Source organism: Glossina fuscipes, unplaced genomic scaffold, assembly GCF_014805625.2.
Source record: "Glossina fuscipes isolate IAEA_lab_2018 unplaced genomic scaffold, Yale_Gfus_2 42, whole genome shotgun sequence".
Taxonomy (NCBI): domain Eukaryota; kingdom Metazoa; phylum Arthropoda; class Insecta; order Diptera; family Glossinidae; genus Glossina; species Glossina fuscipes.
The window spans coordinates 2888665-2904921 of record NW_023998426.1 but is presented as its reverse complement, the minus strand read 5'-3'; the positions used below and the strand labels follow the sequence as shown (position 1 = coordinate 2904921).

The following is a 16257-nucleotide window of genomic DNA, read 5'->3' as shown; positions in this document are numbered from 1 at the left end:
ATTGAATTTATTTGTTCTGGGACTTTCTCAGATACTGTAGTGTTTGAGATAAAAATCAATGTTGTAGACAAATAGAGAAATAAGCATGGATAACATTAGGGGAAAAATTAAAAAAGTATTTTCGATTTTATCATAACAACATAATGACATTTCAGAATAAAAGCGTTCTATTGGACTTGGTTGAAAAAGTGGTCCGGTCCGAATCATTTTCAGTAGCATTCGTCCTTGGGCTAAAGTAAATCGGCGTACGAAATATCATCAAAATACCGCAACTTGTACATTAAACTCAAGCATACAAAATAGACGGACGGACGGACAGACAATCGCAAATCAACTCACAAACTGATTCCGAATCGTTCGGAATACTAAAAGATGGATCTCTTTGAAATCCTTTTCGGTCTCGCACACATCCACATAAACTTAATGCACTCTATATCATATATGTTATGGGGTATAAAAATTGCAATAAAAATTCATAAAAATATATTTATTCTAGTCATGAAAAATTAAGTCCTACGCTTATGTTGCGGTTGCCATTGCTCTTAAGTAATATTTTAATTCGCGATTATTATTGCAATTTCAGCTTTGAGCCACACCGTCAGTTTCGCCACAACAATCTTACCATAAATTAGCGATGGTCACATTAGTAGTATTAGTAGTGTTGGTGTCATGTGACAATTTATGCTGCTGGCTATTTGTTGACTTTATTTCAATCCAAGCCAGCAATCAAGCATCAGAAATATGTATATAGTTTTCAACAAGTTACTTACTGGTTTAGTCGAAGCTGAAGTTAATTTCGCTACATTATGAATTAAATGCATTGGTGTGTAAATGTTTCTAATGTTCACGTATCTACAATGTATATACCTAGCGACAAAAGATTATTCAAATTGTCACTACTTAACGTTTAAAAAAAGGCCAATTCATTCTGACTATATAGTGACAGAATCCTTGTTCATAAAAAATGAGATAGAAAGTGGAAATTGAGCACATACTTATCCATACCAACAATAGACAACAACCTTGGCGCACACATGCTTGAGAGCTGATTAATTGTTAATCAAATCCAAAACTCAAGTCAAAGCTGAACGAAAGCTTGAAAAACTTAAATGCAATATGCTTTTCATGGCAAATATTTGCGATATTTTCACTAATATGAACCCATTCCTTAAGAAGTCTTTGCAATTTTTGTGTAATTCCCCGAGGTGACAGGTGTTCAAAATTTGATCAGCAGCAAACATGCCTTTCCTCCTTACATCATTTTTATTGTATTTTATCAAACATAACACCTTTCTAGACTTGAGTAAGTGATCCAAAAATATGCAGAAAAACACATGTTATTGAATAGACTCAAAACGTAGAATCGGTGACCCCGGCTTGCTAGTTCTTTTCTTTCTCAATTGCGTAAAAATGCATTTTTTTGTGCAATTTTACGAAAATATATAAACAGTAAGAACATTATTGTCGGCTGAGGCCTATTGTATGAAAACAAATGCAAACAGTGATTAAAAGTGAGTAAGACTGGCCTTCAGAATGTGGATATTAATGAAAATATTGCAATAGAAATTAACTAAAGTAACTAATCACAAATATATATATATATATGAAAATATGAAAATTTCGATATATTTTCCATTCATTTCACACTTTTCGACTCCTTGCACCACCAACTATAGGTGTAAAACGTTCTCATCAGGTAATATAAGAACGTCACATGCGCAAATTTTCTTGAAAGTGTGTACAATACCTGCTGAACGATGCCGTAAGCATTTCTGGAAAAATTATAAATATTTATAACCATTATAAGGTTAACCTATTGACGTTAGCTGAATAATGCTATAAATGATTAAGAACTAATGACGGAAATTATGACTTTTTTTATTTTTTCGACTTTCTCAAACGATTGTGAACAAAATGAAAATGCCGCTAAAGTTTGAAAAATTGATTCTCGGACTTTCAAGCATAAGAAGAAGAAATGCGCAATGAGAAAGTAAAGTTTGAGAAAACGAACTCTCCAGAAAATCATTATCAACAATACATATATATATATAATATTGTTACAGAAATCCCAAATCCAGTTCATTTCGGATAATTAATGTTCCCATATAATAAATTCCCCGGAGAGGGAAAAAGTAAATGCACTTTCGCGGCGCGTCTTACAGCTGCGGGCCGAGGAAAACGAGTAGCAGGTTAATGGATTAAAAATAAAGCCATGAAATTAGGTAATAGTAATATGCTCGTAACAATGTATGTAAATAGAATATTTACGGAAGGCAGAAAGTTAGCCGGACAAGAACATTTGAGTCGAGACTACTGCCAAAATAAATTGTGTGCCAAACCTACTGTTAAGGAATATAATTGTAAATAAAAGAATTTTTAAGTGTATTTCTCTTGAAAGGAATATCCACGACCTAGTGGTACGAGCCCTACCTTAGAAAAGCGAAATTCATAACAATATAAATAAATTTCGATCCTTAGATAACCTGCACACCACTTCGTCTCGCACAGTTTTGGATTTAGTCCCTAGACTAACGAAATTGATATTATTTAAGATAAACGGAGAACCAATAATTTTGTTTATCAATTTTTTCATGAAGGTAATGGTAAAGATATAAACGATAATTTACTCCTTACGGTGGCAGAAGGTTCAAACTTGAAAAGATTCGATTGGGTTAACACGTCAACGATACCAAAGTAATCATGCAACTGAGACGTATTCCGCTATACGCCGTGCTAAACGCACATATAGTTTTCTTGTTACCCATGGTTCGTCGAATCCTCTAAACCAATGTCTAATAAGGCCTAGCACCGATTTAGATTATTCCATATGTAAATTCAATTAAAGTTTATGGTTGAACAGAACACCTAGATCCAAGGGCAAGTCCACATTGTCCAACTCGTGTAAATCAATAAAATATTCCGCTATCAAATTCGTCCTAAATCACAGAACAACATACTCTAACAAAATATATGCGATTATTTTCTATACTATCTGAAATTATTTCTCACTTCCATTACAGTTCGACACAACTGGTACGGATTATTTTCTATACTATCTGAAATTATTTCTCACAAATAAATATTGTGGCTTGGTAAGGCCGAACTTTATATATCCTACTCCTATACACTTATATTTGAACGTTTCGAAGCCACCATGAACACCGCAGGTTCTTCATCAACAGATTCAGTAGTAGATTCTTCCGAAAAGACGTCATCGTCTCAATCGCCACAGGTCGAAAAGAAGAAAAGTTCGACGATAACACTTGTGCCAGAAGAAACGACAACTCCGCATGCCGCCAGTAAACTACCACCGGATGGGGTTGTAATGGAAGACTTAGCTGTCGCCGATGTCGCTGATAATATAGAAATTGTAGAGAATGAAGTGATGGAAGAAATACTGATAAATTACTTGACATCAATGGACATAGGAGGTAGGCGATAGGGTCTAAATAGCAGACATATGGGATCCAAATTCCTTCTGCTTATTTTTTTCTAAATTGTTACTAAGGGGCCATATTTCCTTATAAAAATTAAACCTTTTTCTGATGGGCTTACAATTCTTTAGAAATTTTATATCGAATGAGGTGTAGAAATCGACTCATAAGGCGGAAATTCGGCCCATTTTATTTTTAAGTTCCAATATTATCATGAACAAATTTTCTTCATCGAACATTAACAAATAAGCCTCTGACATATAAGGGATTTACATTACCTGAGAATCCTTATGCGGTGGTATTCAAAAAATGGACGTCCTTGCTTCAAATTCGATGGGGCTGATTTCTTTGTCAATTTACTATTGTGAACTAATTTTCACCATGATGTATTGAAAGGTATACCTTTTTATCATACAAATAATAAGTTTTCATAGGAGCGGTTATAGGAGAGGCGGTTCACAAAAATCCCCGGCCGAACTAACTTCTCATACCAATTTAAAACGTCGAAGTACTATCTATCACGCAGCGAGTTTTGGCAAAAAAATCTTAGTAATTGCAATTTTTTAGCCCTAAAAACGGGCCGACCTTAGGCCAGAATACGTCCTTGTACTCAATTTCATCAAAATATCTCAAAATTTATGACCAATAGGTTGAACGCGGAAATACATGGACAAATATCAAGCGGACAGACAAGTTTAGTAGTTATAAAAAAAAAGGGCTACCTTAAGCTCTTCTGGATGTTACATATGTCCGCACGAACTTTGCACAAGTGGTATAGGGTATAATAGGACATTGAGCACAGTTTTTGCAACTGCTTTGATTAAGCAAAAGGTAAACTTTGTAATGCAATTTTCATTATATACATTTTCAAATAGTTAATCTCCCTTTTCATACCAGTCTTCTAAAATATTTCATTCCTTTTTATTTAAATATTTTCATAATTTTATTACAATGTTGTACAATATTTTAAATTGTTTTTTAAATGGCTATCCATAGTGTAGTGGTTGTGCTAACGATGTTATAATAACGTGAGTTTGTGTGTGTTTAGATAAGTGTAATATATGTATATATATATATATATATATGTACGTGTACTACTAATGAGATACTAATAATAATAAATTAATGCAGGTTGTTTAAAATTTTAATTAAAAAAAAAAAAAAAAAAAGAATAAAAGATATATAAAAGCAGAAAAATCAGTTTAAATTACAAACGTAAGTAACAACAGTGAAAAATATCACAGAGATTCGTAATAAAAAACTCTGCGTAATAAATGTTTCAATTCAGTCCGATGATTGCATATTTTTTTTAAGCTCGCCCAATATAGGTTTGCTTTTTTATGGCATGGTTGCTTTTAACATCAATCGGATGCTTCACGTTTCTCAACTTTTTCAGATGATTCGCTTGCCAATGTTTCATTTCTTTCATGCCTTTCGCTTCGTGTTCGTAAGCGTAGCTGTTGATCAAGTTCCTCACGTATTTGAATATCTCGCATGCGATTTTCCAACTCATTGGTACGAGATGAAGACAAAGAAACATTCATCTCTGAATTGCTATCATTATTATTATCGCTGTCCATTGTGGTGAATTTCTTCTCTTCTTGGATAGATTCATTGAAATCACCATTTTCTGCAAAAAAATTTTTAATTAGCTCAAATTTTACTTTTCTCGATGCTCTTAAAATGCGTATTTATAATGTTAAGTTACTTAAGCACTTAGCTCTTTATCTTATATTTATTATTCGAGGGCTTACGTATACAAATTTTTGTGCCTAACGAAGTATACATAATAAATTTTGATAAAGAACAGATATTTTTATGCTACACAATACTTTAGCCCCACTCATCAGCAAAACTGAGATGAAAACCATGTCATAAATCATTTTGAACGGATTTAACGCAAAGTATCTGTCCACTTGTAATGGCCTTAAAAATTATTTGGGACTTTCAATTTTGTTTTTTTCCAAAAACTTCTATGTTTACTCGATCGACAAAGAAAAAAAGAGTGACAAAGTTCTAAAAAAGTATTAAAGCCATTAAGCCCTATGGGTAAATGGCCAAAAGTACTGAATAATCTACGAAAAAGCCGAAATTTTGAGTCCATTTCTTATCATCAATGGCAGTAGTAAGCACTGAAGATTCCCCGCAAATCGAGCTAACAGAACTTTCTATTCTAGTTTTTGCTGACTTAGTGGTTACGTCTCTTCGTACTTACCCAAACCGTCTGATGATGATGAATCTGACGAGGTGCTCTCATGAGGTTCCTGTGTCAGGGTTGGCGGTAACACTGATAGCCTAGGAGCGATTGGTCGTGATTTACGGGCCGGATTTAAGCCATTGCAATAAATACAACGAAATGTCATATATTCGAATTCTTCCTTCAAAGCCATACCTGCACGCAAACACAAGAGTGAAGTATATAGTTTTCATTTTTTAGCAGCCAGAAACCCTTTCTTACCATTGTGTCCGTGACATTGCTTACAAATCATTGCGAAACGATCTTGAGGACCATCACCAATCAGCACGTCAACAAGACGCTCAAAGATACTTTTATTGTTGGGATTGACAATAGGAAATGGGGTACGTCGACGTAATTGTTGATCCAGAGCCTGACTCGAAAACAATGATGAAGACAACGTGGGGCTTATCATAGACAAATCCGAGGTTAATGCGGCATTTGAAGTGCCAGTTAATACTGCACGTGCTGATAAACTAGCATTCGGCGTGGCAGGTGTGGGGACCAAAGTACCTTGCATTATTTTGCTTTGTGGTGAGACTACATTTAAAGTTCGATTTAATGGCGAGGCTGTTGTAATATGCATAGGAAGGGAGAAGAGAATTTTTTATAAAATATACTTTATCGTATTTCTTTTTCATTTTTTCAATAATTACCAAATGGCAGGCGAGTGGTGCTGCTCGACTTGTCGCCAAATCGTAATAAAAGATTCACGGCAACCTTATAGGTTTCTTTGTCCATCACTTGTTCGAGTATCTTCTTCTTTTCAGCTCTAAGGGCGGATAATTTCGTTGAATTCTTATTTAACTTGCGTTGAAAATACCATGTAAGTAAATAGCGTAACATTACTATACTAAAATGATAAGCATTTATTCGCAACATATATATTTGTATATGTAAATTCAGCTTATTATATACTTACACTACAGGAAAAATGAACAATGGCAGCGAATAAAGTAAACGATCGCTCCATGTTGAAGGAAAATATGCAAAATAAAATATTGCAAATGCTACAACGTAAACGCCTATAGATACTGCTAAAAAATTGCCCACAAAACGCTTCTTTTGCTCTTGTGTATTAAATGTGTATTTTTCCAAGCTTTCAATCTGCTCATGCAGGCTCTCCAACAATTGAGTTGTGTCCTGATTTTTCTATAGTAAAATATATGTTTGCAAAATTTTCATGTACATATGTGTAAGAATTTCACAGAAATACCCGAAATTTTGCCAGCAAAGCACCCATTTTGAAATATTAAGGCTTCCGAAATTGTTGCTTCTTACAACAACACCTTCGAGGTTTTTTCACGTTTGTTTCCTTTGCTTTGCTTCACTTTCTGCGGCAAACGCTTGTTTATATTTGAACTCTGACTGTGAATTTAAAATTTGCTTATTTGCATTCCTTTCGAAGGGTAAAAATAATTTAAAAAAGTAATAATACAACAGAAAACGCAATCACAGCTCACAGCACCTCTCCCACGGAATAAGACTAAGTTTTTTCTTTTGCTTTTTTTTTTTTCTTCAAGCAAATATATATTTTTAGACAGAAGAAAATTTATTCATAAAAAAAAAGACAGGAAAAACAAACCCACACATGCAGTGTTGCCAACGCGTTGAAATGTCAATTTAATTAACAATTATGTCGCATAAATTTTAAATGCAAAAAAAAAAAAAAATGGCTTATCCTAAATAATGCGCTAAAAAAGAAGGAATATTTGATGAAAACTTAAGATTATATTTTCTAAAAATTTTTGAATTTTGAAAAAAATGGATTATCGGAAAGAGATTTTTATAGAAGTATTGTTTAATGCATCACTTAGGCAATGTTGCAAACGCCTGCAAGTCACCTATCATATTATAGACTCATTAGTCATTCATCTTTACATAGCATGACTAGCAGTTGATTACATTTCTGGTTATTTAATTCCACTATTGCATTATGTATAGATGAGATTAAGACGAATTATTCCGAAATATTGCTTTTGACTTACAAAATAAATTCGCGATCATCTACAACATACTATTCTCGCGACCAATAGTGAGAAGATGTTTTAAACATTTATGAAGGTACACGTTTGTTTTTTCCCACAACTTATGTACGATCTGTTCCTCGCTTATCTTTCACGCCTTAACTTTCACAGAAGCTGCTTTTCCTCGTTTCCTCGATTCGTTATTTTATTTTGAGTTCATTATGAGCACAAGGTCCCACCGTCATAATGGACATTATGGTAATTTTCAAAGTCCCAAGCGATATTTCTTTAATTTGGTTAAGAGTAAAGTTGTATTGATTTATATAATCATGTATTGATTGTTTGTAAGGAGTCTGTCTGAGTGTGAAACACCTGCTGTTAGAACTAATGAATGTCAATAAATAAAAGTGGTATTACTTACAACTTGTATGGATAAGTCCTTCCTAGATTCTTCTGATTTTAGAGCGCTAGGGCTTGAATTGTTCTGTGATCACGTGTAGCCATACTCTCTTACTTTTCCTTCTATACCATGGACTATGTAACAATACGGTTTGAACTGAAGTTTAGACCATATACGTGTACAGGTAAAATACATACGTTATTTTTTTTTTTTCCCCGTATTACGAACTTCACCACAGATAGTAACGTGGTCACAATTGCACTTTCTTTTGTACAAAAAAAAAAAAAAACCAAACAATATTCTCAAAGCAGGCATAACTAAATGAATGATAAGAAGTTTTAACATTAGTTTCAAAAACCAAAACTAATGGGCAAAGATTCTGTTATTAGTTACTTGATATGACGTCGCACTATCTCACACATTTGTAATTCTTTGTTTTCAACTGAACATACGATATGGCTTATATGTAAGCATATGTATGTATGAAAATAAATCAAACATTTCGAACAGCTACTATTGTGGATAAGAGAAACACAAAAAGTCCGTAACAATCTACTGGTTTCAGTTTTGAAAAAGATGTTGGAACATCTGGACATTTAGTTGTTGCAAAGATGGTATTAACCATGATCACAACCAAACAATAACAATGGATTGATGTTACTTAAACTTCATAACATAAATAATCTCAACGTAATTTTATTAATACATTTTTCAAAGTTTCTTCTTCACACTGTTCACTAATGCATCTGCAAAGCTAATATGTTTCATGTTTGAAAAAAACTTTTTAAAATATATTTAAATCGCTTTGCAATTATAAGAAGGTTTTTGTAATATTAATACCATTGTTTACACTCATTTCAAGATAAAATATTGTAATTAATATTAAAAGCATATAATCTAATCAACTGTAGCGTACATGAGCTCCTCAATTCTATCTTATCTCCACTTTAAATATGATTGTCAAACAGAAAACAAAAATTAGGAAATCTCGTTTATGTGGTAGACAAATCATAATAAAAAAATTTGAAAAGTGGAAACTAAGCTTAAAATAAGTTGAATGAGAATTTAATGACTACACCGCGCACTCTGGCAAAAACAGACAGTTAGTGCATGACAATCAAACGCGTTGTTGAACAAATTTTTAATATAATCCAACGTATATTGGTGAAGACAAAGTGGAAGAATAGTGCTATGTCAGCTTTAAATGCTAACGAATTATTATTTGAACAAAAGTCTTTATATAAGCCACCTTTAGAGGAGCTACAAAATGGTCGGTGAAGAATTGCTCTGAATTTATAAAAATTGACACAAAATCAGGTGTTTTCGTTGCCTATCGAAAATCAACAGAAAATCTAAAGACAAGCAGAGAGAACGAATTTTTCACCTCTCTCAGTGTTTCTCTATCTATTTATTCTCAATTTAAAACAAGTCACAAAATTGCATTGCGCTGTCACCGAATTTTTTATACCCGCCACCTATGATACTAAGAAAAACTAAAACAAAAAAACAAAGCGAAAAAATACATTTTCATACTCTACAATATTGGGCGGACCTGACCGACTTTTGCATTTTTGTAAAACATACGTAGAATTTTTTATAGTGTAGCTATATGTCTACCTATATATAATGGGGAAAAACACTAGGAAACCAGAGTGGTTTTCAGTCTACTTTGCATTGTGGGCGTGTCGTTCAATTGATGTGACATGTATTCAATATTAAGAAATTACGCTGTTTTTGCCAAATTTGCAGCCGAAAGCTTCAATTATGTGAATAGGAAAATATTCGCTACAGACATAACAGAGAAATTACAGATCTGCTTACCTAGTTGGCCTAGTTAACAGTTCGTAAAGAAATTATTAAATGTCATACTGTAGTTATGGTTCTGACATAGTATGCAAAGTTTTCCAACATATCTCTGTTCCAAATTTTGGGTCGGATGGGTGCTTTCTGTCCAAGATATGGAATTCTTCTTTGACTGCGGGCTATGTGAGGCCAATCGCGGTAAGGTTCGTTGAAAAAACGAAAGTTTCGAAAGAAGAAAAGTTTTCAAATATATACATAAATATATATACGTATGTTTTTAGTGCTAATCGTTTAATTTTGAGTAAAATAAAAAAAAAGATTCTGCAGATGTGTGCGTGCAATGAGAAATCATCAAAATAAATATATCATTTTCAAAGTTTAAATGAGCCTGAATTTATTTGGTTAAATCGATTCAGTATTAAATGCTTATGAAGAATGGGATCTTTGGAGCTCCCGCAAACGTTTTAACTAAGTGAATATACCGTTATCCTTTGTAGGTATAAAAATATTTGATTTCCAGATAATGCGAATTCTTGCACGCACGTTGGTATTGAAAATGGGCCAATCCGGTCGAAGGACATGCCCACACCACTCCGTAAACTGCGAACTCCTCTGTTTCATAAAAGGAACGGAAAACTGGGTTTTGCTCATTATTCATAAATTATAGCAAATGTATATTTTATGGACCACGGCTACCCAATATTACAGTGTATTTAAATTTAATTGTTTTTTCAATACGTTTATAACGCGCAGAAACAAGCTTCAAAAACCCCATAAAGTATACAAATTCTTGGCTAGTTTCACATCTTGAATGCACGTAAGCATATCCGCCTGTTCGCCTGTCCATCTGTCTGTTCGTGTTACTTTGTAGTGTTTATGGTAAATATTCTTCCGTTAATGAAAATATCGGCTAAAAATTTGCAAAAGTATTTGAAATTGACCTAAACTTTTCAAAGGGCACGCCTACGACGTCCACATGCCTTCACGACAAAAACTTTTATTTTGAAAATAGAAAAAATCATCTGCTCTCCACTCCATATAAAGCATGAGAATTTGTAGTCTTACTGCTCTTGTCTTTTTTTGGGGTAAACGGTGATGGGTACAATAGATTCGGTCTCGAAAGAATTTAATTTTCTTACTTCTTGTTAATTCATTTTGCAGTTTTGCAATCAATTCTAACCAGAAATTTTGAAAATGTTACCGTAAACGTTAGCCAATGTCCAAATCTAAGTGCATCGGAATATGGATTAATGGACATAGGTAAGTTATAAGAAAACAAGACACAAATTTTTTTATTCATTTTCTTCTTTTTTTTTCATATATACTTAAGGTCTTGGCGGTTGTCCAACACTTTTGGAATTGGGTGGAGCGCCTTATTTGTTGCCGAAAGTTCAAAAAGATAAACTTTATGATATTAAAGCTATATGCAGAAAATCTATGGGTGAAGGAAAAATATTGGCAGGTACGTTCACGAGAATCTAGTAAAACATGATGACAAAAACGGGCCACATTTGTTTAGGAGGTAACACAACTGTGAGGTAGTGTTGTTTGCAGGATTTTTTTGAGATGAAAAGAAAGTTAATGGAATAAAAACACTTGTAGAGATTATCAAGAGTATATTTAAGTATTAAGAAGAAATGAATAATTAAAAGAAATTGAAAAATAATAACACCGGAGCCATTGTCTCATTCTCTTGCCTCTCATCTTTCCGATCGTCAGCGTGTTACATGAATAGTAGACATCGTCTGATTGGTCATATAATAAAAAAAAAGAATTCTCGCAAGCTCTGTTCCATTTAAGCACCTTTGCGACAACTGGTGTGAGCTTGATTTTTGAAAAGAAGAAAAAATAACAAGTAAGAAAATTAAATTTGGTCAGTAACTTTGTAACTTTGCGTGAGTGTGGGCGATTTTTTCCACTTTTGCACATAAAGAGTAGAGTAGAGACTAGAGTGGAAATTATCAGCCTTTTAACTTTAATAATTTCTAAGGAACGAGCAAAAATCCAAAAATTTTTGTTAAAACATTGCGTTTAGTTTACGCTCCATTGCGCATTTTTACTTCGGCCAATTTGGCCCATTTTCAATACCAACCTATGTGCAGAAACTTCCAAATTAAATGTTAAATGACAAAGCTATGTAGGGCAGATCTGTTAAATGCCAAGGCAATGTAACACAAATCTGTTAAATGACAAAGGTATGTAACGCAGTGTTTCTACCACATTTGAAATCGATAACTTCATTTTTGCTACCATGGGAGTGCTAGCAAGAAACTCCACATAGACACGGACAGACATGGCTTAGTCAACTCAGAATTTCACGGTGATCATGAATATATACTTTATAGGATCTCTGAAGCTTCCTTTTGTGGTTTACATATGAACAAAATGAATATGCCGCCATCTTATACTGGTGGGTGTAAAAAGGAGAAAGTATTCTTTGAAATCATATGTTGATTGGTTCTTTAAACTAGTCATTTTCTGTTAAAACAACCAATTTGTTAAGAATCCTCCAAGAAATCTGTTAAAGAAGTAAACAAAAAGCAGAAGAACAAGCAGAAAATGAAGAAGTAAAGAAGCACAGTGTCAATTAAATTTTCTTTATACAAATTTTTTTTATAATACTTGAGAGTACGTAATGATCGCTGATGGGTGCGAACACGCGATACGCATATGTGTATGCGTATATACAATGCATTAATGTATAATAAGTTTTGATAATTGGTATGCGATAAAAATAGTGAGGACACTTACCTGTATAATACTGTCATTTATGAAAATTCTTTTTGTAATGGGTTTATGTAAAATATTGGACACAAACCAAATAATAAATTACTCGTTTTGTAGCCAGCGAGTGTAATTGTAAAGAATTTACCAAATATTCGCACCTGGCAATTCCACAAAATAAAAATTTGTATACACGTGTTTTTTGTTTACATTTTAAAAACAAGGGCTGCCTGGATTTTCTATACCATTCAAAATAACTATCAATTGCCCACGAAACGCACTACAATCAGTGTATGAATTTCGCTATCGAAATGTCCCGTGTTATATATTGTACTTGCATTACATTAGCAGCTTTTTTATTTATGTTTGACATAATGATAACATGGTAACTTCCTTGCCTGTTGTACGACTTCGTTTTACATGAGTTACTTAAATTTATTTGTTTTTTAAACTAATTCTATTTAATACTGAAGACGATGCATGTAAAGAGTTCGTCTTTGCCTACATGGCGAATTTACTAACGGCAATATCGATACACATCAGTAAATATCACTAGGAATTCATGTGTTCAATATCGGTCTTATTATTTAAAACAGGTTACGGCGGGTAGTTTGCTAGATAGAGAAAATGAAGACAGGTAGTCCTCACGAGCCGACAAGGTTGATTTAATTTTTAATTTAAAATTTTTTTGTATTAACGATGCAATAGTGGGAGCTGGTGCCGGTCCGTATCCATTACGTAATACCAATTGTGAGGGCATTTTCAATCTAAGTATATCCGCTCAAGACGAAATAAAAAACGGCAGCTACACTGCAAAAATAACAGGATTACAAGAAGATTGCTTATTGGAACCAATACCGGATACGGAAACACGTTGCGCATTACTATTGAATTTATATGTGTGCCGAGGTGAACCGGGGCCAGTCTTAAAGATCAACTGCAAAAAGCGTACCGGACATATGAATTTTATTGAATGCATACGAAAAGGCTTGTACGAGAAATATCAAGACAAATGTGTGGGTGAGTAAATATTTTATAACGCTGATGAAATTTCCTTATGCCCATCGCAGAGTATATAATGTATTAGAATTGTTTCCATAGCATAGAAACATGGCAAAAACATGAAAAACCTTATCGAGTACACATATTAGTAATCAAAGTCAATATCAAAATCTTAAATATATCTTAGGATATACAAATTGCTGGATAAACGATGCAACAGTTATAGTTAAGTTCGCGCCGAGTATTAAAAAGCTTACTCACGCATAAATAGATTTTCTGCGTCATATTCTATTTTACTTATGGTACAATGGTATACTAAATTTTTGTGAATGTGTCTGGGCAGCATTCCCAGGGCTTGAGATAGATCCACCTTTTATTATATCGAATCATTCTCTGAATCGATCTAAGCTTGTCGGTCCTTCTGTCCGGCTTGTTTTCTTGTGTTCAACCTACAGATCACAATTTTTGAGATACTTTGATGAAGTTTGATCTATCGTCCTGTTTGGGCCTAATGTTGAAAACTACTGAAAATAGTTCAGATCGGACCGCTTCCCTTACAACGCTTCATTTCGAAAAATCGGTATAACTGTAGAGTGGTGTAGGGTATTTAATGATGGGCCGTGTCCCACTATAGTGTTTTTACTTGTTTTTCCTTTTATATTTTTAAGGTTTGGGTGGCTTATTCTTACTCAAAAATGGTAAAGCTCATCAGCATGTTATGCGTGATTTTAGTCGCAGCCCAATACATACGGAGAGTGAATTAAATCAATGGTTAAAATTTTTTGAGATGCCTGGAACTTTACACGCTGTGGGCACACTGGTGACGCATGAGCACGTAAGAAAAGAAAAAAAATTGTTAAACCAGCACAGGAGGAGTTATTAAAACTTTGTAGCGTCGATGTTGTACAAAAAACTTTGTAAAGTCCACATTTACCGGTTCCAAATAACTAGTGACATGGAATTAACTATGTCTGCTTGATCTCTGCATATCTCACAACACCTAGGTGTAACGAGCTTTAAACGCAGTCTAAAGAAACATATTTGACACCAAGCTTTTTCTTATCGATTACGTGATCTGTAGCCGTATAAACGGCTAAGTCGATGAATCGGTCCGCTTCTGATTAGAAAGTAGATAAATTTAACAGTTCTTTGAAATTCGACATTTTCAAGTTTAAAATTCGTTATATATATATATATATATATATATATATATATATATATAATCTATATCTATACATACATATAGATATAGAACAATACACATATACAATATATAAATATATATACATATATATATTGTATATATTGTATTGTATTGTACATATTGTATATATACATATATATACAATATATATATATATATACATATACATTAATATATAGCTTTAAAAAAAAGTGGACTATGTTAACATGATTTTAATTTACCACTTGAAGTTACGAATCGTTAAATGAATTTCTAGAAAAAAATTACATTTCAATCTCTTTGTTTTCACAGTTTTCATTCCAACTATCAAAAAGCTATATGTAAATAAGTCCGCGTATATATAATTATATAAAAATATGATTTAAAATATATATGATATACGACAATGTTACTGATATGTTGAGCGAATGAAATTTTTTGTCTTGTCTTGTCACGAAATATTGTAAAGAAATCCTTTTCTAATTTCTTTCTTCTTTCAATTTATTGTTATTTCTTTTTAATGCATTTGTCCCTACAGGATTTGGACTTACGTTTACAGCATTTTCATTCATTTTCACGTACAAAATGGGGTGGTCATTATCACTACGACACTACTCCGGACACGATAGAATATGAAGCATATTTTAATGTAGCTGAACGTATAGTGCGTGTTGACAAGCCGAAGACAACGCATAAATTTGGTAGAGATTAACCAGAACTTTTTATGAAGCTTCAAGTCTATTTAATATTTAATAAACTTATAATAATTATTTTTTTCTTTGTCTTTGTTGAAATAACTTATAAACAGAAGCCACAAAATTCTTTAATAAAAAAAAAAAAGAACATCAGACCTATAAAATAAATGCTATAATATTTGAACTTATATATAATAAGTAGTCATAACCTAAAATGTGACTCTTAACATTTGTATATACATATATAATTACGCTGGTCGTTAAATTGTAAGTAATGTCCATTGTGGTTGAAGAGAGTAAATAAATACTATTGTGGCACAATAGGGTGTGGCCTTGGCTATTATTATATTAATATAGCTGTTTGTCTTACTCTAATCTTAGCTCTCAATCATTGCGATGCGCATGCGCTTTCTCTCCTCTCTTTTTTTCTCCTTCTCTAGATGTTTGCACTGTATTGAAGCATTAATTGCAAATACCAATCAACTTTTGCTTACTTTAGCTTTTACGGGCAAACATTATTCTCTCGCTCTTTCTCTCTCTCTCTCTCTCTCTCTCTCTCTTTGTCTCACTATCTGTTTCTTCGCGTTTATATGATAACTTTTTGTTACTAGAATCACATTTGAATGTAATTTCTTTTTGGTTTTTTTTTTCAGCATTAAAAGGGAATTATTTTTCTTTGAAAAAAAAAAAAAAAAAAATGAAAAAGTTCACAAACTGCTTTAACGCTTAGCTGTTGTTGTTGTTGCAATTTTCTGTAAGTTAGCCATTATAATTTAACTTGTAAAGACATATCGTGAAAAGCATAATAATTGC

The 16257-nt window shown here is 33.0% G+C and overlaps 2 protein-coding genes across 4 annotated transcripts; one reads left to right on the top strand and one right to left on the bottom strand.

Moving 5' to 3' along the window:
- Positions 1 to 4573: 4573 nt before the first annotated feature.
- LOC119636998 (endoplasmic reticulum junction formation protein lunapark-A) lies at positions 4574 to 8250 on the bottom strand. Of its 2 annotated transcripts, none has more exons than XM_038032771.1 (7): positions 8059 to 8250; positions 6887 to 7038; positions 6593 to 6822; positions 6327 to 6523; positions 5893 to 6240; positions 5650 to 5826; positions 4574 to 5064 (listed from the first exon to the last, which is right to left on the bottom strand). In XM_038032771.1, exons 2-7 carry the CDS (start codon positions 6911 to 6913, stop codon positions 4796 to 4798), a joined length of 1248 nt encoding a protein of 415 aa, XP_037888699.1. In that variant the 5' UTR covers positions 6914 to 7038; positions 8059 to 8250; the 3' UTR covers positions 4574 to 4795. The 2 variants fall into 2 exon arrangements, with proteins under 2 accessions (XP_037888699.1, XP_037888698.1); XM_038032770.1 differs by lacking the exon at positions 8059 to 8250 and adding an exon at positions 7659 to 7941.
- Positions 8251 to 9146: 896 nt separating this feature from the next.
- Positions 9147 to 15943, top strand: LOC119636937 (ester hydrolase C11orf54 homolog). Of its 2 annotated transcripts, none has more exons than XM_038032668.1 (6): positions 9147 to 9307; positions 11002 to 11100; positions 11171 to 11302; positions 13273 to 13584; positions 14235 to 14401; positions 15288 to 15943. In XM_038032668.1, the coding sequence occupies exons 1-6, from the start codon at positions 9148 to 9150 to the stop codon at positions 15459 to 15461; spliced, it is 1044 nt and encodes a 347-aa protein (XP_037888596.1). In that variant the 5' UTR covers position 9147; the 3' UTR covers positions 15462 to 15943. The 2 variants fall into 2 exon arrangements, with proteins under 2 accessions (XP_037888596.1, XP_037888597.1); XM_038032669.1 differs by lacking the exon at positions 9147 to 9307 and adding an exon at positions 9831 to 10038.
- Positions 15944 to 16257: the final 314 nt, after the last annotated feature.

What these genes read in the sequence shown, in the direction of transcription:
- LOC119636998 (XM_038032771.1), bottom strand. Translation starts at nt 6,913, where the DNA reads ATGGGTGCTTTGCTGGCAAAATTTCGG. An exon ending in GCAATGTCACGGACACAATG is followed by an intron (nt 5,827 to 5,892) that starts GTAAGAAAGGGT and finishes GTTTGCGTGCAG; the next exon opens with GTATGGCTTTGAAGGAAGAA. An exon ending in ATCATCATCAGACGGTTTGG is followed by an intron (nt 5,065 to 5,649) that starts GTAAGTACGAAG and finishes ATTTTTTTGCAG; the next exon opens with AAAATGGTGATTTCAATGAA.
- LOC119636937 (XM_038032668.1), top strand. Translation starts at nt 9,148, where the DNA reads ATGACAATCAAACGCGTTGTTGAACAAATTTTTAATATAATCCAACGT. An exon ending in ATATGGATTAATGGACATAG is followed by an intron (nt 11,101 to 11,170) that starts GTAAGTTATAAG and finishes TATATACTTAAG; the next exon opens with GTCTTGGCGGTTGTCCAACA. An exon ending in TGAAGGAAAAATATTGGCAG is followed by an intron (nt 11,303 to 13,272) that starts GTACGTTCACGA and finishes ACGATGCAATAG; the next exon opens with TGGGAGCTGGTGCCGGTCCG.